We start from the raw sequence: 21,390 nt of genomic DNA on the forward strand, positions 1-21,390 counted from the left end.
TCTTGTGCACTACAACTAGTATGGGATGGATCACAAAATGGGAATTTTTCGGCCTGCGTGGTTCACGGCTTCTTAACCTCGGTTTATCGGTAACAATGGCTGTAGGCGAGAACCAGCTGCCTTTTATTTGGGTGCTGTTTCTCAACCCGGTCTCTGCAGTCGACGAATGTTTGGCGGTGTCTATGGTAGCTATGGCAAACAATCAACACGGCAAAAAAACGGCAGGCATCGACAGGCTTTGGCCAGAGTGACAGTCACTTCCCCCTCGTGGACCAGCACTTTCGTTACACCACATCGTGGGCCTGCGGCGGTCCACGATTGTTTCTACGCACCACTTTCCACCTTGTACCATTATCTATCGCGTCCCACATCGGGGTCGAGTCGAGTTTGAGACGGCTTCGCAAATCCGACATGGCTCTTTCGATGCAATTTTCAGCATGATAAAGATGTTGACCAGCAATGCAACATGAATGACAACCGCGTCCCTTAATTCAACTAAAACGTAACTGTGCCGCCTGAACGCCACTATTCAAATTCAACCCTCATATCGTAAATGAAACGCCTCTTTTCCCGCCATCCACACCCTCTATTGTTCATTTCATCGTCATGTCAGCACAAATCAGTGGTACGGGATTCAACGAAGTCGTGGCCCTTGCTTCGCCGCGTCATTCTGATCACCCATCTCCAGCGCTTCTTGGCCGTGTTTAGAGCGTCACATGGCCTACGTGATAACAAAGCACAAAATTTATTTTAAAGGTATCTCCCCCCAAATGCTCTGAACCAAACTGACGCTTTAGCAAAGACATCGCTCTTGCAGTGAAAATTCGTTCCGCTTGGAATGTGGATGCCTGACATAGCCTTGGCGTCCATCTCCTACGTTTGCTTCGCCACTTACTCTACTTCCTTTTTTTTTCGCCAGCTTTTCCGATTTTGCGCAGGCGGCCAGCCTAAGTTCCAACGCGCAGTGCGGCCCACCTCTCAGGCCTACCCCATCTAGTTGTCTGCTGTCTCAGTCACGGCGCGGGGTTTGCCTTTCGCATGTTGGTTTGGAAATATTTCCTCCCGTTCCCACACGGCTTCTGGCAGGGCTTCCCCTACTGCTGCAGAGACGTTGCTTAAACGCATCGTGGCTCAACCCTTGATGAGGTCTGCTGTATTTAACAGCCTGCGGCCTACAGAGACCGAGACCTTTGTCATCTGCGTCAAAATAGCGTTCAATGTCGAACGTAGTAAGCACGAGCATAGTCTGCTTGGACCATGCCAATCGCTTGGAGTCTCTCAACTCTCCCAACATGGAACCGCCTAAGGGGTTGTCCGATCTTTCACGTCATCCCGCTGGGAAGAGTAACTGCTACACAACTTGAACTTGTACCTGAATGGTAGTTAACAGCACGAACCAGATAGGCAGTATCATGGCTTGGTACGTTAATATAACACAAAGACATTAAAAGGAGTCGGACAGTCCATGGCGTTGCACCAGTCGTCTAGAAGTTTGGGAATCATTCATCATTTAGTCGTAACTACGGCTGCGAATACATGATCTTCAGCTCGGGTACTCGGCCTCAGTCGTTTCTTGGTGCCTGTGACTGGTTAGGCGCAGGCGCAGGCGCACCAATAAGCCAGCCAACGCCTGACGTCAACGTGCCCATGGCTGCCTCGCGTAGCTGGTCGCGCTTCCTCGCCCTGGGGTGATCATCATGCCCATCCCATTCACCGTCAGGCGCCGAGCCTGATGAGCCCGGCGCAGGAGCCGCAGCGGCGGCAGCGGCGGCGCCACCACCGGCAGATTGCTGTAGCGTCGAGAGTGCGGTGAAGTTGCGAGTCGCCGCGCGAGCCGTTGCACGCGAGAGGTCGAACAGCGACATGGGGGCGTCATCTCCGGCCTTGGTCGCAACCGCGGCTGAGGGGCGGGCCTGCCGTTCGCCTGACGACCGGTGAGATCGCACCGCCGCGGGGGTTGCGTCGAAGCCGCCGGGCATACTAGAGTGCTCTGCAGCGCCCAGGTCCTCTTCGCGCGCAGCGTCCTCTTTGATAGCCGAGTCGAGCTGCTCTTCGCAGCGGCGGAACGTTTTGAGAATTTCCTGTAGCTGCGAGGGAGGCGCGATTCTCAGGGCTGTGGCGAGGCAGTCGATGCGCTGTTCTAGGTGCCTGATGTCGGGATTCCCGCTGGCGTTGCCCAGGTGTGTCGGGCGTACTGTTCGGGCACTCCTGATGTACTGCCCGGCCTGCAGGGCAGCCCTCCAGGACCAGTCGTCGTCGACTTTTACCGTGGAGCCTGCTGATGCATCCACCCCGCTGCTGAGCCGGTTGACGATGTATGAGTACGCCGTCTCAAAGTCGTCTTCTTTCAAGGCTGCTTCGATACACATGCCTGTGATGCGTTGTGTCGCAGCATCGACTTGCTGCCCATTCTCTTCGGCTTGAGCTGTAGCTGCGGCGACCTTGTTGTTGCGGTCCACGAGTCCGGCGCGAACCATGTTGGTGCCCACATCCAAGAGGTCATGAATGCGAGTGTAGCTCTTCGGGTTCTGCTCTAGAACCTTGCCAATGATGGAGACGGGATCTGAGTGGACACGCAACACGATGGGAGTGAAGGGTTCGCCTTGCCTCAGGACCAGCCGGTATTCGCTGAGGGCATGCGTTGCTTTCAGCAAGGAGTCGATACGGCGCCGCTCAGGGAGGGACTTGTGAATCGTTTGAGGGAAGGCATTAATACTGGGGAATGATTAGCGAGAGTCCGTCGTGGTACGGGGTTTCCTACGCACATCTCGTCACATTTCTTGAGGCCGCCCCTCGCGCGGCTCGGGTTCGACGCATTGTCGTACGCGTTGAGCGCAGCAGCTACGATGGTCTCCTGCACTATTTGCGGCGACAGCGGCTTGTTGGTGGCGTCCTCATATAGGGACCTTGCGAGCGAATACCCTAGCCATGGTTAGCAAAGCAGAGTCATGGATAGTGTATGGTACACATACGTGCACTGGACAGGAGTGCCCTCAAGATCTCGGTCTCGATAACTTCCGACTTGACCTTGGCGAATATTCCCATCACCTTGCCCTCTGGCGTGGGGGCAATACCCCAGTCTCGGAGCCAAATAACTTCCTTTCGTGCCTTGATCCAATATGTTTCGTCATTCTTAGGAGCCTTCTCTGCTAATGTATGTATCAGCTGAATCACCTCGGCCTTCTGGTCTCTTTCATCTTGGATGAACGCCAAGTCTCCAGCTCTCTTGATAGTGCAAGGTAGTCCACACTGCGTCAGTATGAATGCGCTGAGGATCAGGCCATGGAGAAGGCGTGTTGACTTTCTCGACGGCTTGGTGAGAGGGTTCGAATCCTTGAGCAGGTCGTCTCGCATAAAGGCAGTGTTCTTGTGGTTCAGGATCCCATCACCTTCCAGATACGCAACAGCAGATAACGTGTCTGCACCCTCGCGAAGTGACATCATATCATCCTGGCCTAGTAGGTCCATGACCTTCCTCAACATTTGGTGTGCTCCTTCGAGCGCTTCTACGCTGGCCTCTGGTACCAGGTAAGCGCACGCCATGATTGCTCGTGCATAGCGGCGATCGAGATGCTGCTGTTGCTGCTCACTGAGCCACACAACATCATGCTCTCCCAGATCTACGTCTACAGCGCCTCCCCATTGCTCAACGGCAGCAACAGCCACTCTCCAGGAGCTCGAGCTCTTGGAAAGAAGCCATTCGAGGAAACGTTCCCATCCCGCACTGTAGACGCCCTCCTCTGTCGATTCAGTCTCGTCTAAGCGTTTCCACCGCGCGTCGTCATGCAACCAAGGCACAAGCATGCCTCTGAGATCTCTCCCTATCAAAGTATAATCCTCCGGCTGCGCGCCCGTCTGGGACAAAAGAGCATCAATGGCGGCGCCATCTGGGAGACTCTGAAACTCGGCCAACGTATACGGCACGCTTTCCGTCGGGTAGTATTCGTAATTCCTCCTTAGCAATGGCAACACGGTTGAAACCATCCAGACCCGGATACCTGGAGCATATTGTATAAAAGGGCCAAGTAATTCGGGAAGCTGGTTGAGCAGGCCGGCCTCTTCGTCGACACGGTGTGCTCGGTGGAGGAGGAATAAAGTCAATGGATCGTCGTCGGTTTCGACCGTGATATCCTTCCTAGCTAACGGTAGCAAGTGGAGTCTGCGAACCTTTTTCGCAGCATCCTCGTCCGACAAGTTCTCGACGATAGAGTAGTCGATGTTCTCAGCTTCGCGGTCGATGAATTCGCCAGTCGAAAGCTCCTCTAAAAAGGAAAGGTAATCGCTAGAACTAACTGTCTCGGGCAGATAGGTCAAGAGGATGCGCAGAACAAGGTCCTTGCGTAGGACAGTGGCATGTCGAGAGGCAAGAAAGGCCAGGCTTTCAATATCGGCGTGGATGGCTAAGTGGACAGCCAAAAGCACAAGCTTCGGCGGGGACAGGACGAGGCTCATTCTGCAAGGACCCGAGGCATGTCCAGTCTAGTATGTCGTCGGGAAGTTTTACTGTGAGCTGACCATGAAGCGCGGGACTCAGTTGGTCAGAGGAGCTATCGCGAACCGATGTCGGTATATCGGGGCGTTGAACAAGTCGACAGGTGCAAGCGCAAGTGCAAGTGGACACAGGCACGGGCATCAAGGTCCAACTCCCCGAAGCGTGTTCAGTTGGGACTTGGGGTGCATGCACTTAGCTTTCGTCATAAGGTACCTAAAGAAAGGTACCTTGCCTGAGGTGCTGAGTGGATTGAGTGCCAGGTGCTCCGATTGGCAAGCGTGTCAGTCCAGGGAGGAATAGACGCGCGCTAGCCCCGAGAACTCACGGTCCCGGCGGAAGTGCTATTGGAATCAGGTACCTTCTGATAGGACAATATTTGCCAGACAGCCGCGGACTCTTCCATTGGCACAACCACCTTCCAGACTTTCGACTTCGCGATTGCGTCTCCACGACAGTACCCGACGACTTGAAGCTTCATCAAACCACCAATCGGCGCTTGTATATCCACAATGGCCTCTGGATACGGACTTCACGGAGGTAATTACCCATTCCCGTTGCCATTGATGCCGTACTGATCCTGTGACGCCTGCTAGGCCCATCGCGGTGCTTCCCCTACTGGCAGGAGCTGCTCGGCTGCTACGTTGTCAACACCAACGGCGAGGACCACTCAGAGAAGAAGAAGTGCGGTTTGGCTCTGGAGGATTACTACGAGTGCTTGCACCACAAGAAGGAGGTCTGTCAGACCCCTCGGTCCCTCAATCCCTCGAACCCGAACCCTCAACCCCGGCATTCCCACCACCAGAGGACCGATCACTAACCAGTGGCACGAACACATGCAGGCTGCGAGAACGAGGGCGCTCCAGGCTGCCTACCGAAAGGCCGAGTCCGCCAGTGCACGAGACAACGCACCGAGCGCGGGGCAAATACGCAACCTGGGGCTACTCGGCAAGGAGGACGACACGAAGGTCGTGACGGGGTCGAGTTGAGCGAGATAAAGTTAAAGCCGGGCTCGAGAAGGGCGAGACAACATGTACATGGCGCGAACCGAATAGGTAGCTTTTGCAAGCACCAAATGATCAACACTAGTTTTCTTTTCAGTGCATGGAGATGTATTGCTTATGTGCTGTTCGGGGATCTAGGGAGATGCCAATTCAACTGAGACGATACACATCTCCTGAATCAGAAGATTCGAATGCGTTGAGGAGTTATTGAACATATGTATGGTGGTGGTGGTGGTGGTGTTATGCTGTTACTAGCCTCAAAGCGGTGGGCTTCCCATACGCCATCTGAGAAGGCTGCGCATGTAGGTAGACGAAAGGGAAGCAATTGCCAACGTAGGTACTTAAGTATGGAGCTTAACCTTACCGGCGAAACTTGCGAAGAACGGCGGCAGGAGCAGGTGGCGAGAGCAAGGTAGCATATATACGTACTGAGGGAAGGTGCAGTCTGCAATACACCAGAAGCCGCACCTGCCCTGAAGAAAAACCGAATCAGTCGTCGATTCGCACTCAGCCCAAAATTTCAAGACGCTTCACTCCTAACTCACCTACCAGTTCCTCCAGACGCATATTCCCAAAATACCACCCCGATCAAATTCCTGCTTCTTCCACATCCCCTCGACTACCCTCATAGCTACCACTAATCACCATTCCCTTCCTTTCCTTCGAGTGTTGTTCTGCAAACTTGGCTGGTTCCACGGTAGACCTCGTCGAACTCGTTCCCCTAGGCATAACCAATCGTCAGCCACACAGACACAATGCCTAGCTTCAGGGGCATCGACGTCTCGATCGTGCCCGGTCCCAACATGGAGGGATTGCCCGAGCTCCCTCACCCCGAGTCCTCCTCTGTCCGACTTCGGGGTCCTCATACAGCAAGCCCGATATCGACCACGGCTTCCAGCTTCACTTCGACGCCAGAGAAATGCAGACCGACAACATCCGTCTACATTCCCTCGTCGCCAGGTCTGTCACTACTTTAGCTTGCTTCATCAGTGCATTACACCAATTGGCCAGAATTGACATAGGTGATACAGGATCCCAGTTCCACTTGAGGTACTCAATCAACAAGCCTCCCACGGATAGCAAATATCTGTACTTCAGACTGACTATGAACGGCCGTCAGGTAGTTGATTGGGGTATAAAGTCCCAAGCTACCCAGAGCCAGATCGTTAGTCATGCTCTGTACGAGCCCGATACCAAGTGGCATTATCGAGAGTGTGGCGTCACCTACAAGCGTGAAGGCGTTGAAAAACGTTTCTTTCACTTCACGCCGCGCTCCGAGACATCCGCTGCCATGGATGGCGGCCTCATCGACCTTCAGATTTTCCGATCCTACGGACGAAGGAGGAGGGCACCTCAACTTGATGACTTTCGCAGTCAAGATCAATATGGGATCACGTAAGATTTCTTCTCATAATCCACCAAGCACTTCGACTAGGCTGATTCATGACATAGATCACCAACCGGCGGCCTCGTGGAGTCACCTCAAGATCTCACATTCTACGACTGGGCCCTTGTCGACCCTGTCGACTCTCCATTCGCTACTTTCCGCTTGTTCTACCGCACTTGGGAAAACTTGAAGGCGCTAAACTTGGTCTCAGAGGCGCATTATGAGGAACTGATGGCCTCAGATGCACAGAGTGGACAATTGCCTAACAGACCAAAGACGCCAAACCACAATGAGACTGGAAGCTATACTCGAACCCACCCGAGACCATCTGGCCTCGAATCCCTTGACGGTCTGGTCTTTGAGAACAGCAACAAAGGTCGGAACAAGATGAGAGAGAGGCAGAACTCGGCTGCCGAGAGAGACTTCTACCTTGAAACACCACCCAAGCTCGCTCCTCCGGCCCCGAAACCGACCAAGATGCCTCAACCCAACAAGCTAGCGCGAGAGATTCGAAAGGTGTCAGACCCTCTTCGACCTCTGCCAATGCTTCCTGATTTTGAACCATCGATTAGCAGGCAGTCACTAGAATCGACGAGAGCACCTTCAGTCGCGCCATCGCTCTTACCGTACATTGACGAGTCGAGTGGTGGTGAAGAGTTTGAGCTTGGAGTTGCTAGACAGGTGATGCTGCCCTCTCTGTCTCAAGAGCTCCCAAAGATAGATCCTCGCCGTCCTCTCCCATCTCCGCCTCGAGGCCTTTCAGCGTCTTCGTCCGACTATGACATGAGTCCTCCTTCTACGGGTGGCTTGGAGGTATTTAACAGGGTTGGGAGGCAAGATTATATTGCAGCAGCGCGTGCGAACGCCATGAGGCTGCGAGGTTCGTCCATCAGCAGTCTGAGTTTCTCAGGCCATTCCATTCGGGACCCCAGGGGCGTCGGTTCTGACCCTGGCATGACGTCAACTGTCGATAACTTTGACAACGTGAGCCTCTCCGAAGGGGAATGGCTCAAGAGGAGTCCATCGCCTTTGCGTCGCAGACGTGGCAGATTGAATCTCAACAAGTGGAGTGTTCGAGAGAGAGGAATGAAGGCCAATGAGACTTCCGGGTTCAAGAAGACAGATTCGGGTTATCTGTAGGACTACTTTGATCATAGGCACGAATTTGTTGAAAGGAAAGGAGCACTTCAGTGGCCAATTCACTGACCATGTTCAGAGAAGGCCTGTATGTTTCTGAGAGATGTTGGAAGCTACTGGCCATGAAAAATGAGAGGCATACGCAAAGATTTTCCATAGACCGAAATTCAAAGCCTTGCTAAACAAAGAAACGAACGAGAAGTGAACCGTCATTAGTGCATCCTAAATACAACAACTCAACCGAAAACAAGCTCTAAGGATCGATATAATGGCAATATAACTTTCTTTTAAATGGTTTAGAGGCTTCTTGATGCTGACTTGATGAGAGAGATATATAGACATTGAATAGTTTTATCTTAGCTATTATGCGTCTGTCATAAGGTATACATTATTGAATACGTCGCTAGTAACGCGGAAGTGTTTAAACAGGATTGATTGCGTTATAAATCTTCCGTGAGGGTTGAATGTTGCCTTTGAATATGATAGAGCCTCGTCGGAGTAAGGACCATACGACGTTATCAATGGCGTTGACGAAGACGGAAACCAGCGACTTCCTACATGAAATTTAAATACGCTCAAATCAAACACTGCAGAAACCCGTTGTTGTCACTTTTCCCTCTGCTTATCAGTCACTTCGTCGTCCTCTATGAGCAGTTTATTTGCACTGGTGATTCTGAGTTATCCAAAACATTTGCGTAAGAATTCCGATTTCACACACCACAAGTAGAACCTGAACACTCCTCAGAGCTATATCTCACCATTTGGGCCCGAGGAGGAACAAACCAATCTCGTGAGGAGTAGACAACCCCCGAGGGCTCTACATCACCACCACTTCTCACACAGAACCCGTTCAGGTCTGAGATTCAACCCGCTCTTCGATGTGAGGCTCTCGACCAACTCATCAGTCATGGACGGGATCCCGCAGACGTACACCAACGCACCACCGCGTTCCGCTTCGGGCCCCAAGGCTTCCGCCACGTCTTCCAGGCCCATACGGCGCCTCTTGAACGGGACGTCCATCTCGTTGCACTGTAGAACTGACTCACCGGACGCGGTACCGGGACCGAGGCCGGTTAGGAACAACCTCATCTGACCACGGACTTTTTCCCCGCCGAAAATGGCCGCCAGCCGCTCCATGAAGAGAATCTTTTCGGAATCGAGGTGGCTGCCCTCGCCAGACTCTTCTGGCGGCGACGCCGACGACGGCACCTTTGTCGAGTACATGAACTGGACGTCGTACGGGCAGCCGCCCTTCCCTTCAATCCCTTCAGCCAGGTAACTCACGATACTCATCAGTGGATTCACGCCGACGCCGCCTGCAATAAAGACGATTCGCCGCAGGGAGGCCAAGTCAGCAATTCCCGGGGGCGGCCAGACAAAGGACCCGCCGACGCGGACCTGAATCTCTGGTTTCTTCTCTACCTGGGAGGGGCATTCATTTTCGTCGTCGTCGACGGCTTGGTCCCAGAGCCAAGCAGCGGCCGGGTTCGCCGGCGACTTTTGCACCGCGAGCTCGAGGTACGCGGATCTCGGTAGGACAGCCTTGGACGGCGGGCTGGTGAGGGTGAAGCCCCCTGCCTTGGGCACGCCGGGGACGTAGGTGTCGAGCCATTGGCCTGGGAGGAACTATTTTCCCGCAATTAATTAGTCACGTCTGATCGAGAGCCTGGCCATGTGAGAGGCAACCCGGGAGCCACGACCAGAGATGGGGATGTTTCCGCGCCATGTAAGTCGCGTATGTAAACCTCATCCTTTGAAGGCGGCAGGCCAATTGTGGATGCCGAACGTACCTCGATCCTCGACCCCTCCTTTACCCCAAGCCGGAAGAGACGGATTTCCTCGTTTACGGCATTGACTCTAACAAGTGTAACGCTGTGCAATGTCTGTCTTCCTTCATGAGTACATTGGTACTGCTGACAGCATAACAGCTTGGGGGTGGGCGGCTCCCTACAGAATCCCGGGGTTGAGCCGCCGTGCGCTCGGTATGCGACGTCGACGTTTCCCCCGACTCCTTGCCCATATTTCGAAAAGTGGAGGTGTAAGCACGAACTTGAGGAAGGCGGACGAGGAAACGACTGTATTTGAGGGTGACGGGGCCTGTACGCGGTTGATACATCTGATTTTGGGAATTGATGTTGGCTCCGCTATCAGAGGTAGGTGAGATGGATGGATGGATGCCTGCATCGAGGTCGGAGAGCTCGGTGATGTGTGCATGTCATTGTCCCGCACTTGGCCAAGCACTACTACAACACAACGACAACGACGCATATGTAGAAAATATTACGTCGACAACAGAGCTATATATGTTATGTCATCACGGGTCAAGTCCAGTCAGAAGCAGGTGATTTCAACGACGGTGTGCTTTTAATTGCGCCCAATCTTTCATCCTCGCAGATCTTTCTATTCTTCAATACGCTTGCCTTGTCATCGTAAGCATACAAGTCCACGCCACCGCCCAAAGAGAACATGCGCCAAATCAGGACGGCTCGGTCCAGTTCACCTGGTCCATCACGTCTCCGGCAGACGAATGCCCGTACCCGATCCTCAGACGTAGTCGCAGCGGCTGAGAGAAAGTTAGCAATGTGACAAAAAAGTACAAGAGCAAAGAGGGGAAAGAAACATACTCCCTTGGCTCCAGACACAATCATTCTCTGGGTGGCTTCGGCACCAGGACCAACATCCGTGCTCGAAATGGCCATGAGCTGCAGCTTCTGCGTCTTGGGAACAGCTGCTTGTAATCCCACGTTCGACAAAGGACTCGGGCCTGAGTTTCTGAAGCGACCGATAACCTGAACGAGACCCTCAGCATTGCGCTGGATCTGGAAGCTGACATTGAGACCATTGTTGTCGTAGACAGGAAGGCCTGCGGGTGCCTGCGGGGTGGCCTGCGCCTGGGGCGGAGGGGTTGACACGGCGGACATGGAAGACATCAGATCCATGTTCGAGCCACCCATAACTGGTGCAGGGGAGCCCACTGGCTGGGCAGGACCTTGAGAGAAGAGGTCCATGATTGAGGCTGCCTGGGATTGTTGCGGGCCGGGAGATGTCGATGTAGGGGGCGATGAGGTACCGCCCAGAATGTCGGCGAGAAGGTCGGTGTTAGAGGCGCCACCGGCGGCAGGTGTAGTTGTTGGAGGGGTGTCCATAAGGTCGAATAGGAGATCCTGTTCGGTTGGCTTGACGACCCTCGATTTCCTGTTGGCGGCCTTAGCCTTCTTTGTGGTGGTCGCCGCGCCCAGTACGCGGGATTCCTCCTTGATTTGAGGAGGCGGCATCTTCTCAAGAACGCCAGAGCGGATTTGGTCGTACGAGAACAGGTTGGTGTACTCAACAGCTCTTTGCTGAACCTCAACATCCAAACTTGTCTGGTGGACTTCAAGCAACCGGCGAATGCGATCCAGTTGCGCGGGATCCGACAATCTCGTCGTAAGCTTGACGAGCGCCGTCACGATGTACTCGGTCGAAACTTGGGTCGCGTGGTTGCTGTTGAGGATAGTCGTGAACAAGTCGATGAGTTCGTGCTGCTTAACCTCACGAACCAGTTCTTCCTCTTCATATTGCCCACCTCTCAATAGGGCATCGCCGTACTCGCCGATACACCACGCTCCCGCTTGTGTAAGACTCTCCTGCGTAATATCCTTCTTCAAGTTGATATAAAGCTTCTGAACGGCGTAGGTTTGCAGTTCAGGGGTAGTGGCCACCAGTCGGATAAATGATGACATGATGGGCTCCTTAACATAATTGCCGGCGAGCGTCAACACTCGCAACATTGTGTCGACGTGCCAGCGCTTGTTCGGTGCAAATTTGTCGGCAGCAATGCCTATTTGACTGGTCATGGTAGGCTTGAACTCATTGTCGGCGACCTCCAAGAATGCAAGCAATTCCCGAATGAGGACCCGCACGTTGCTCTCGTTGATAAGCGTAAAGCTGAGTTCGAGCGCTCGCCTCCTGATGCTGATATCCGGGTCTCTCAAGCACTCCAAAATGGTGTTGCGATGTCTCTGGACAGCGTTTGGCTCGATGGCGACCACCTTGATAAGAGTGTTGAGCGCAACATAACGGATGTTGTTATCGCGGTTGGACAGGAACTTGCCCAGAATATTGACACCGAGTACGCGAAGACCAGAATCCGCCTCAATGTCGAGGATCGTGAGGACGGCCTCATACAAGATGGAGTTTCCGACGTTCTTGGAGGAGTCCGTATTCGTCGCAACCTGTGCCAGAATATCGTTGATCTGCTCACTGACATGTGCGTCGCCCGTAGCCAAGGCCCTCAAGAAGCGGAGGATCTTGACTTGCACAAACGGATCGCTGATACCTGTGACGTCATGCTCGGGAGCATATCCAGAGGTTGCGAGAGCCTTCAGTGTCTTGACCAGGTTCGGTACAAAGATCTTGAACTTCTCGACAATGTCCTCATCACCATCCGCATCTTCCTCTTCGTCGGCCTCGCAGAAGCTGGTCGCCAGGGTCAGGCCGCACAGCTGGACGCCGTGGTTCCGGTCGGCCAGCAGGTTGCTGACCTTATCGACGAAGTGCTCTTTCAGGTCTGGGACCTTGCGACATATCCGCATGGCACAGAGCGCCGCCTTCCTTCGAATATACGGGTTCGATGTATTGACGCAGGCTTCGACTTGCTGGAACAGGTCTCGCGACATCTCAATGGAGGCGATGTTACCCAGGGTACAAAGGGCCAGACCGACGACATACTGATTCGAGTGGGCGAGATCACTATTCCATATTAGCTATGGTGTCAATGGCCATAATGTGTTGCCAGTCCTTACTTCTGCAGTGAGTTTGTCACAAGCGTCAAGACCTCCTGGTTTTCGTCAAGCAGCAGACTGGTAGCGAGATGGCCCAGTCGCTTGTCGGCAAATCGTGGAGAGGCCAGCAGCTTCAGACATTCGATCTGACCAAAATGTGTTCTCTCACCGAGGGTAAAAAGGTATAGGAGCTTGGCGACATTGTTCCGCCTAGTGATTCAACGTCAGCCCCGATCCATGGTGGGTTTTCTTTCGGGTTACAGTCCATTGCGCACCTCACGCTGTGGTCGCCGCTCTCTTCTCTGAAGCTTGCTCGGATGGAGGCGCTCTCTTTCTGAATAACGGCTCGTTCGTCGGCGATGGTCTTGGCGGCGCGAACGTTGCGGATGAACTGCTTCACTGGAGTGTCACCTAGGTCAGCTCCAGGCCACCGTCACAGGTACAGAGGGGTTTCATCATACAAGAACTCATGTTGGGCGACCGGGGGAATGGGCCCGCGGAGGGCCTTGGACAGGCAGCTGGGGCCTGGAGGAGAGGATTGCACGGAGGGGGTTGCAAGCTCGTCGAGAGCTCTCGAAAGGGCGAGTCGCGATTATCGAGGAGGCCTTTGAGGGTCGTGTTCCGGTAGACTTGCTAAGGACCGACGAATAGACCAGATAGACGGGGCCAAGGATGTCAGGCCCGGCGGGTTGAGCGACATGCATCCGTGGCCTGGCATTGGAGGTGCACCGTGCAGCGCCGTCACAAGTGTGGGGCCGACGTGTGGACTTGGCCCTACATTTCAGGCGTAAACTAATTATTTGTTACTTCAAAGGCCATCGACCTCTGATAGGGGGTTTTAGGGGTCCTTCAGCGTGTCGCGTAGTACCTTACGGATACCTCTGTAACCTACCTTAAGGCACCTAAGGTAGCTGGCATCCATGTTTCTAAGCTAACGGGATCTTGGCTTGTGTGCCTTGGCTTCACCACCAAGATAACACCTCATGTTCCCGAGTCTTGTAAGACCTGAAGAGCTTCCAACCAGGTATTTCCTATGCTACTTCCGATTCACATTTCGTTCGGTCCAAGTGTGTAGTACCAAATTGAACTCTGAATGTCAAATTCCTAGAAGCAGGGGCTTTCATTGACGAAACATCGTGTGCCAACCTCACGTGCACTATACCAAGCAGATAGTCACGACAACTGATGGCAGTCCCAGGTTTGCTTCAATATACGATACGCATACTCGGAATATTTAGAGGGGCGGATCGGCGCGGTGCCTGTAGCCCTGTCAAGCTAGATTGCTCTGCCAGCCGACCTAGCTCTCTGGCTCAGCATGTACCAGGCCATGGATAATACGTGTGGCACAATGTGATCATCTATCCATCTCCATGACTCCGTACTTTGATGAACAAGCTTACACAGTGCCTCCGTTGCCCGCAGTCAATGTCAGCCTGGGTGCAACAGACTACTTTGCCCACCCAGCGAGTGCTCAACGCAGTCGTTGGCGTCATATTTCAGCATGTGATGCTCGCCGCGGAGAAGCCATGGCAGCATACACACGCCGGGTACCAAATCACAAGTAACGTCAAGCTTCGCAATTGTACTCGATGAAATCGCCGGGTTGATTGACCTTTGCATTCGCCGCCCTGGAGGAGACCCCCTTCTAAGCGTAACTCCCGTATCATTCAAAATGTGTCTTGTGTCTGTGTCGGTGTAGGAGAGTGTGTTCGTTAAATAAGCATCGTGATAGAACGGGAATGAAACAGGCAAGCGTGCTGGCAGCGAGATGAATGCATAGAGCCCCCTCAACCGTCCGAATATCAAACTCGTCCTTTCGCTGGTTATTCTCGTATGCCAACTCCCACGGTCTAAAAGAATACCTTCTGACCAGCCTGGCCCTCTGAAGCCTGTTCGTGTCGTTTCTCGCAAGGAACAAATGCTGCGCGGCCAATGTCACCGTGAATGGTTTCGACCTACAGCCGCTCGACCAACTTGACGCCTTACTTCTGCATCATGAGTTGGACGAACTCGTTGTCTGGGAATGTGTGTTAGCAACGTGAGCAACGAGCAGCGTGAACACGGATGTCGCGTTCTTACAGTCAATACGTCCATCGCCGTCCTGGTCAGCCTCGCGAATCATCTCATCAACCTCATCGTCGGTGAGCTTCTCGCCGATTGAAGTCATGACGTGGCGAAGCTCGGCGGCGGAGATGAAGCCGTTGTTATCGCGGTCAAAGACCTTCCTCTGATCAGCATTATCCACTTGCGCGTTGCACTAGCTCTTCTTACCTTGAAGGCTTCACGAATCTCCTCCTCGGAGTCGGTGTCCTTCATCTTGCGGGCCATCATGGTGAGGAACTCTGTCAGGTTATTCGTCAGTGAGTCGCTTTCGTGTGCGTGATTGCCAGTAGTTGTTGTGTAGACCTACCAGGGAAGTCGATCGTTCCGTTGTTGTCGGCGTCAACCTCGTTGATCATGTCCTGAAGCTCAGACTCGGAGGGGTTCTGTCCCAGGGAGCGCATGACGGTGCCGAGCTCCTTGGTTGTAATTTGTCCTGTCCGTATTCTTTAGCTCCGTGCCCTGAAATCCACATGATCAATTCTCGACAATGTCCCAATGCTGTTCTCGTATCGAAGCGGTCGCAGGAGTCGAAATTGTACGGGCGCGGGGTCGAGAGAAAGGGAAAGGGGGGACCAGGTACTGACCATCGCCGTCCTTGTCCTATATGAATGGGTCAGCTAACCTTCAAAAATACCTTTTGAGCAAAAGGACATTCGTCCGGGACGAACTCGAAGGGACTTACAAAGAGGGAGAAGGCCTCCTTGAACTCGGAAACTTGCTCTTCGGTGAGGGAGTCAGCCTAGATTGAGGGTAGCCATGTCAGTTCAGCTCGCCGAAAATAGCGTCGGTAGCCCCTCAGTCGCGGGGTCACCTCACGAGAGGTAGCATAAAGGCGGGATAGAGGACGGAGCTCGGAGTTTGGGCAACTGACCATGGCGAATGTTGACGATGGTTTATTGTGAGAATACGGGACTGGTTCTGGAAGCGGTCTACGTCGAATGGGGCCGTATGGTATGGAGTTGGAAGATGTTCACGAAAGTATTCGGAAGCCTTGGCCAGATTAGATGCTACTGGATGCCTTTGGGGGGTCGAGCTTTTCTGTAGTGCGCCGCTCGTGGGGAGAGATGGGGCGGACCGGGGGAGAACGTCGGGCGATAGGGGGGCCGCGGGCGTCGAAGGGTCGAAGCTGACAGGCCGCCTGCTCAAGTCTGTGGCTGACAGGGAGAGCCATAGGTTGCCTTAACCACTGGGCAGCGGGCGTCTTGTCAGGACGGTAGCTTCATCTCTCAGCGTGTCAAGTCAGCGCGTCTCCCAGCCTGATGGGCCAATCTATGGTACCAGGGGTCGCTGTGCACTTGGCGGTGTCACCCAACCTAAGCTACGGGGTACCTACCTAGAGAAGCCCCTGAATGAAAGGACGACGGATTGGATGGACGGTCTGGAAGGTGCCAGGTGTCCAGGCGTCCCATTGCGCCCACTGTCTGGCCCACTTGTACTCCGTACCTTACCTACCTATTTCTCATCCATTGCGTTCCATCTTCACCTAAATTGAGTGCAGAGTGGAGGAAAAAGCTGACATAAGACACCCTGAAGCGGCGGATGCATAAAGAACAGCACACCAATTGACGTCGAGCAGTGCCGCATCGCCAACCCAAGGTACCTTACCTGAGGTAAGGCAAGGTAGCTGGGTAGGTACCTGAAGGTCCCTTACAGAGTCCCTCTTACTGCGGTAGAGGCAGGTTGCCTCGACGGTACGGAGCCATTGGGATTTGGCGCGGCCCACACGCGGCTCAATCCGCAGACAACCGAATAAGACCCGTGGACCTGACGCAATCCGTCCCCATTGCCAAAGGCTCCCATCCTGGCATGCGATAGCTGTCCATTTCATCAGCGAGTTAATGCAAGCTTGTCGGCGCATTTCTACACAGGGCGGCATAATCAACCAACACCACCACTACCACCACGCACTTCAACTCACTTTACTTTTTCATCCTATCACCTTGACTCGTGATCCAAGAGCTTCCCTACGTATCCGTGCTTGTCTTTTGTTGAGGACTCGACTTGGATATCTTCCAAATTAACCACAAATTGCTTTCTGCTAATTAATAAGTGCGACTCGAAGCTGAAAGCCGGCCGGACCTAGGATCTTTACGGGTATTAGACAGCTAAACCAATTCCGCCCTTGGCACAACTATATCATCAATCTGACGTACATTTCCTAAAAGACTCCCTCGACCACACACCATCCACGTCGCCGCAACCTTGTGCTCGCCCAACGCCAATGGTGTCCTGTTCCGTCATTGCGACCTCTCGTTCATGACGGCGACCCTGAGCGGCCCGCGCAGCGAGCGACAAAGGACACCAGGCTGAGCAGCGCCATTGCGGCCTACTCTGGCGTCCGCTATGTGGCGAGACCGCACGAATCTGTACGTCCAGTCGCCCTTGTTCGCCCTCTCAATACCCGCATCGTCTTCACCTGGGCTACTGCGACTTCAGCTTGCTAGACGGGAACAGCTCGATTACTGATTTGCTAACAACGCATTCCGACCTACAGCTACATTTCCTATCGGCAGTCGTACGCGCACCATCCGACAAAACGGACAAAGTACAGCGGTAGCGCGGCCGGTGGGAATGGCTTCGGCGATAGCTTCCCGGGGAACACCAGCTATGCCAGCGGCAACGACGACACGCGCGGTCTTCTCTCGGCCGGCGCCTTCGAAGATGATGGCGACGCCGTCATAGAGATGGACCTCTTGCCCCCACGCTGGGCCGACATATCCGACGAGATCACCGACCTCCTCGCCGATATAGCTACCAGGAGCCAGGCCCTCGAGCGCCTGCACCAGAAACACGTACTGCCGGGGTTCAACGATGAGGATGCGAAAAAGGCCGAGGAGCGGGAGATTGAGAGGCTCACGCAACAGATCACAAAGGGGTTCCATGACTGTCATGGTTGCATTCAACGAGTTGAGCAGATGGTGAGGGACTCGAAGCATTCCGGGACGATTACCAGCGCGGAGGAGACCATGGCGAAGAATATCCAGATATCCCTGGCTTCGCGGGTGCAGGAAGCCAGCGCGCTGTTCAGGAAGAAGCAGAGCGCATACTTGAAAAGTCAGTACCACGTGAATTGAAAGGAGAAAATGGTATGCTAACAGTATGTGCAGAACTACGCGGGATGAGCGGTCTCGGTGCGGGCGGCGTAGGCGTGCCAGGCGAAAGGGGATCGACACCTCAACCCTCCAACTCGTACCTCGATCCGTCCATGGTCGAGTCGGACGCCGACAGGTCCTTCTCACAGTCGACGCTCCAAGCAACGCAGCAAAAGCTCCTGCAGTCCAACGACGCGGCCATCATCCAGCGCGAGCGCGAAATCGAGGACATTGCGCAGGGCATTATCGAGCTCGCCGACATATTCCGCGACCTGCAGAACATGGTCATTGACCAGGGCACCATGTTGGATAGGATAGACTACAACGTGGAACGGATGACCACCGACGTAAAGGGAGCCGAGAAGGAGCTCGTCATCGCCGACACGTACCAAAAGAAGACGACGAAGCGCAAGATCATCCTGCTTCTCCTCCTCATCATCGCGGGTATGATCATCCTGTTGGTCATCAAACCCAAGAAACGCGGAGGCGGTGACGACGAGTGAAGGAATCCAATCGGGTACTTCAATGAAGAGACGAAGAAGTTGGTGTAAGCTAAATGTACGAATTTTCTTATTTTAGAACAAATGTCTAGCGATTATGGAATCCATCATCGACCTGCAATGATAATCAAGATCATCCAGCGTCGCTGTGTCTTGGGAATGAGTGTTATTTGTTACATGGTGTTACAAGAGGCGAACTGCTCTCGCGGCGGCAGTCATTGTCCTCTCTTTTGCTTCCCCCGTGCCTCCATCATGAGGTCTTGTAATTCTGCAACGTCTGGCAAAAGCCTACGTCCGGCCGCCTTGTTGAAAAGCTCCCGAATACGGTTCAACGGGGGCAATCCCGCATGCACCCTGGGCGCGCCGTTGGGTTGGGCTAGGTACGCCCGAGCCAGGCACTTGACGACCTCCTCCTGGACAACAGACGTTCGGAACGGAATGCCTCGATCACTCAGTACCGCGAGCAATCGCACGCCCCGAGCGAGGGAGAACCCACCGCCTGGAGCCTCCGTATCCGCGGGGAAATCCCCCGCAGGGTCGAGGCATCGCAACCCGCCGGCCTTGAATCCCCAGCGGACAATGGCGGCGTGTAGAGCGGGGTTATCAAAGATTCGGCGCATCGGGTGCTGCTCATGGGATATGGGCAAGTCTGTCGGGACAAAAACGTCTCTGGCCGAGCTCTCTACGCCCAGCGGCGGTGCATCCAGTGGATGGACTGGAAGCAGTCCGGCACTGGAGATACAAAGATGCCGGTGCGTGTCCAATATGCCAAGGCTGATGTCCTCCAACACGTCGAAGCGACCGAATTTGCCAAGTCCGAAGAGTACCTTCTGCCAGTAGCGCGAATGTAGAGGTTTTTGCAACAGCGTCAGGCGTGTAAGGAAGGCGATGGCCGTGGAAAACGCCTCCTGGTTGAGTGTGGTCGTTTTTGGGTTCCACGGCAAGGGATCGAGAAGACTCGCGCAGATGTGCTGTATCGTTGATGCGTGGACCCCGATATCCATCGTTCGCATTTCATCCAGCAAAGCCAACCCTTGTTTGAACCTCCCTTCGTCGACGAGATGGTGCAACAAGATATTCGACGTAGAGTCGACCGAGTCTTCCACCATTGCGGGCTGGACGGACAGCAAGAGCCGGTGTGTCTTCCAGTCTCCCTCATCAAAGGCCTTGTCACGGATGCTGGCAAGCATCGCGGGGTCGTCGAAGACGTCTGGGTGTATGTCGGTACGCAGCAGTTCCGCGAGTAGCTCGTCCTCATTATTCTCGGCGAATCGTTTCAGCACCCACGCGTAAGCTGAATGCCCAATGCCAATATTGACTGCCCGTAGCTGTTCGATCCGGGCCAAGACCCCTTTGGCTGTCGGTTCACGCAAGGCAATCGATTGGAGTGATAGAGGGCCGATGTGGTGCACCCCGAGGGCATGAACAGCATGAATCGCAAAGTCAAGAGGCACCCAAGAGCTTGCAAACCATCGCGCTCCAAGTTTGTCACTATGCTGTCTTCCCGGAGGCCCACTCTCATCGCCATGTGTGTCATGAATGACATTCCATAATGAGTCGTCCTGGGCGTCCCAGTAGGCCTTGGAGTTCAAGCCAATGACGACCTGTTCCTCTAGTTCGAGGGTGATGGTTGGGTAGTAACGGGCGAGAAACCTCAAATACGGCTGTGACTCGATATTCGGTGGGGGTAGATCATCGTGATGTATAAACGCCTGACGCCATCCGGCGCATTGTTGAGAAAGGCCGCTTTCGTAGAGGAGGGGGATGATCTCATTGTATAACCCGCGGTGTATGGCTGTCAGATACAGAGATTGTAATATCTGTTGCATGTCGGGGTCGCTGGTAGCCGCGAATTCTCGTAACAAGGCAGAGAAGGCTTCCTGTCCGGGGTCAAAGTTTGGCATCAGCCGCATGTGCCACTGCAGTGCTCGCCGGTACTGGCCCTTCCGGAGACAGTACGAGACTGTGGTCAGGTATAACGACGGCCATCGGGCAGAGTTAGCATCAAGGAGACGCTCTGCGAATAATACAACGTCCTTGAGTCTGTCCTCGTCGTGGAGGACGTTTTCCAGAATGATGCTCCATAACGATTTTGCTTCTTCGCTCGTCACGTCCCTCCATGACTTGCGTCGTTTCACAGCCTCCCAAACAGCAAGGACACCGCCTCTCCCCTGTTTTTGCTTTGCGGCAACAAGCACGCTGAGCCAGAGTGAAGGGTCGTCCTCGTTCTCCGGTATTCCGCCGAGTTCAACATAGGATTTATCGGAAAGCCAGATGCCTCCTTCTGGATCGATGCTGGTGCCGGAATCGGGTTCTCGTTGTATGAGACGACCTCGAATGGTTCGAGGTTGAAGAAGGGCTGTTCTCGATCCAAAAGGCAGACTATCTGAAGGTTTCGGCGGACTGTCCGTGTTGGTGGTCGTGCTGCTCAAGTCGCGGGCATTGACGACTGGGTGCAGTGAAGTTGGGCTACATCTTGGAAGAGTAGATGCGCGCGGGTCAAGGTTGGGAGCGCGTAACGAGTGTTTCGAGGTAACGAAGCTTCTGCGTGAATTTTTCGGTAACGCTGGGACTGTTTGTCGAATTGCGCCGAGTCCTTGATGTGATTGCCGCCGGCCGAGGCATGCTGCTCTATTCAAGTGACAGAGGCATTGCGAGGCCAATTGCATTGCCCCGCGTGAAGAACCAGCAAAGCACAATTGCGTCGAGACGGGGCATTAAGCATAGCAGCTGGCACATTGAACGAAAGCTAAGGTTCGGTGGCGGGCTGCATCGCGAGGCTGAATTTGCAGGAGGGATCTAACAATGGCAAGCTTGGAGGAAATTCAGATCTGGGCCAAAAAGTTCCCCAAGCAATATCCATCCGTCAACCGAATTGAGCTCCGCGCCATTCGTCGGCCTGTGTCTGGAAAGCG

At 54.0% G+C, this 21,390-nt stretch overlaps 8 protein-coding genes across 8 annotated transcripts; 3 read left to right on the top strand and 5 right to left on the bottom strand.

Moving 5' to 3' along the window:
• Positions 1–1,562: 1,562 nt before the first annotated feature.
• On the bottom strand, positions 1,563–4,452 carry HER10_EVM0010156 (secretory pathway protein Sec39; the record flags this gene model as incomplete). Its single annotated transcript, XM_035479625.1, has 3 exons — positions 1,563–2,715; positions 2,766–2,922; positions 2,973–4,452. 3 exons carry the CDS (start codon positions 4,450–4,452, stop codon positions 1,563–1,565), a joined length of 2,790 nt encoding a protein of 929 aa, XP_035338811.1.
• Positions 4,453–4,912: 460 nt separating this feature from the next.
• Positions 4,913–5,928, top strand: HER10_EVM0012668 (NADH:ubiquinone oxidoreductase 11.5kD subunit). The gene is made up of 3 exons (XM_035482058.1): positions 4,913–5,029; positions 5,086–5,225; positions 5,332–5,928. The coding sequence occupies exons 1-3, from the start codon at positions 5,002–5,004 to the stop codon at positions 5,476–5,478; spliced, it is 315 nt and encodes a 104-aa protein (XP_035339028.1). The 5' UTR covers positions 4,913–5,001; the 3' UTR covers positions 5,479–5,928.
• Positions 5,929–6,248: 320 nt separating this feature from the next.
• HER10_EVM0010647 (uncharacterized protein) lies at positions 6,249–8,020 on the top strand (the record flags this gene model as incomplete). Its single annotated transcript, XM_035480100.1, has 3 exons — positions 6,249–6,453; positions 6,525–6,888; positions 6,946–8,020. 3 exons carry the CDS (start codon positions 6,249–6,251, stop codon positions 8,018–8,020), a joined length of 1,644 nt encoding a protein of 547 aa, XP_035338854.1.
• Positions 8,021–8,622: 602 nt separating this feature from the next.
• Positions 8,623–10,181, bottom strand: HER10_EVM0004380 (uncharacterized protein). Its single transcript, XM_035474028.1, has 3 exons — positions 9,969–10,181; positions 9,808–9,900; positions 8,623–9,643 (listed from the first exon to the last, which is right to left on the bottom strand). The coding sequence occupies exons 1-3, from the start codon at positions 10,131–10,133 to the stop codon at positions 8,840–8,842; spliced, it is 1,062 nt and encodes a 353-aa protein (XP_035338265.1). The 5' UTR covers positions 10,134–10,181; the 3' UTR covers positions 8,623–8,839.
• Positions 10,182–10,373: 192 nt separating this feature from the next.
• HER10_EVM0003353 (uncharacterized protein) lies at positions 10,374–13,443 on the bottom strand. The gene is made up of 5 exons (XM_035473033.1): positions 13,242–13,443; positions 13,056–13,179; positions 12,802–12,990; positions 10,642–12,748; positions 10,374–10,580 (listed from the first exon to the last, which is right to left on the bottom strand). The coding sequence occupies exons 1-5, from the start codon at positions 13,249–13,251 to the stop codon at positions 10,494–10,496; spliced, it is 2,517 nt and encodes an 838-aa protein (XP_035338170.1). The 5' UTR covers positions 13,252–13,443; the 3' UTR covers positions 10,374–10,493.
• Positions 13,444–14,021: 578 nt separating this feature from the next.
• HER10_EVM0002471 (calmodulin) lies at positions 14,022–16,157 on the bottom strand. The gene is made up of 7 exons (XM_035472180.1): positions 15,755–16,157; positions 15,566–15,622; positions 15,468–15,483; positions 15,191–15,316; positions 15,052–15,122; positions 14,860–15,001; positions 14,022–14,797 (listed from the first exon to the last, which is right to left on the bottom strand). The coding sequence occupies exons 1-7, from the start codon at positions 15,755–15,757 to the stop codon at positions 14,763–14,765; spliced, it is 450 nt and encodes a 149-aa protein (XP_035338089.1). The 5' UTR covers positions 15,758–16,157; the 3' UTR covers positions 14,022–14,762.
• Positions 16,158–16,638: 481 nt separating this feature from the next.
• HER10_EVM0011084 (SNARE domain-containing protein) lies at positions 16,639–21,271 on the top strand. The gene is made up of 3 exons (XM_035483138.1): positions 16,639–17,249; positions 17,378–17,937; positions 17,991–21,271. The coding sequence occupies exons 1-3, from the start codon at positions 17,227–17,229 to the stop codon at positions 18,476–18,478; spliced, it is 1,071 nt and encodes a 356-aa protein (XP_035338891.1). The 5' UTR covers positions 16,639–17,226; the 3' UTR covers positions 18,479–21,271.
• HER10_EVM0002134 (pentatricopeptide repeat domain-containing protein) lies at positions 18,691–21,144 on the bottom strand (the record flags this gene model as incomplete). Its single annotated transcript, XM_035471859.1, has 1 exon — positions 18,691–21,144. One exon carries the CDS (start codon positions 21,142–21,144, stop codon positions 18,691–18,693), a length of 2,454 nt encoding a protein of 817 aa, XP_035338056.1.
• Positions 21,272–21,390: the final 119 nt, after the last annotated feature.

Source organism: Colletotrichum scovillei (genome assembly GCF_011075155.1).
Source record: "Colletotrichum scovillei strain TJNH1 chromosome Unknown Contig00001, whole genome shotgun sequence".
NCBI lineage: Eukaryota > Fungi > Ascomycota > Sordariomycetes > Glomerellales > Glomerellaceae > Colletotrichum > Colletotrichum scovillei.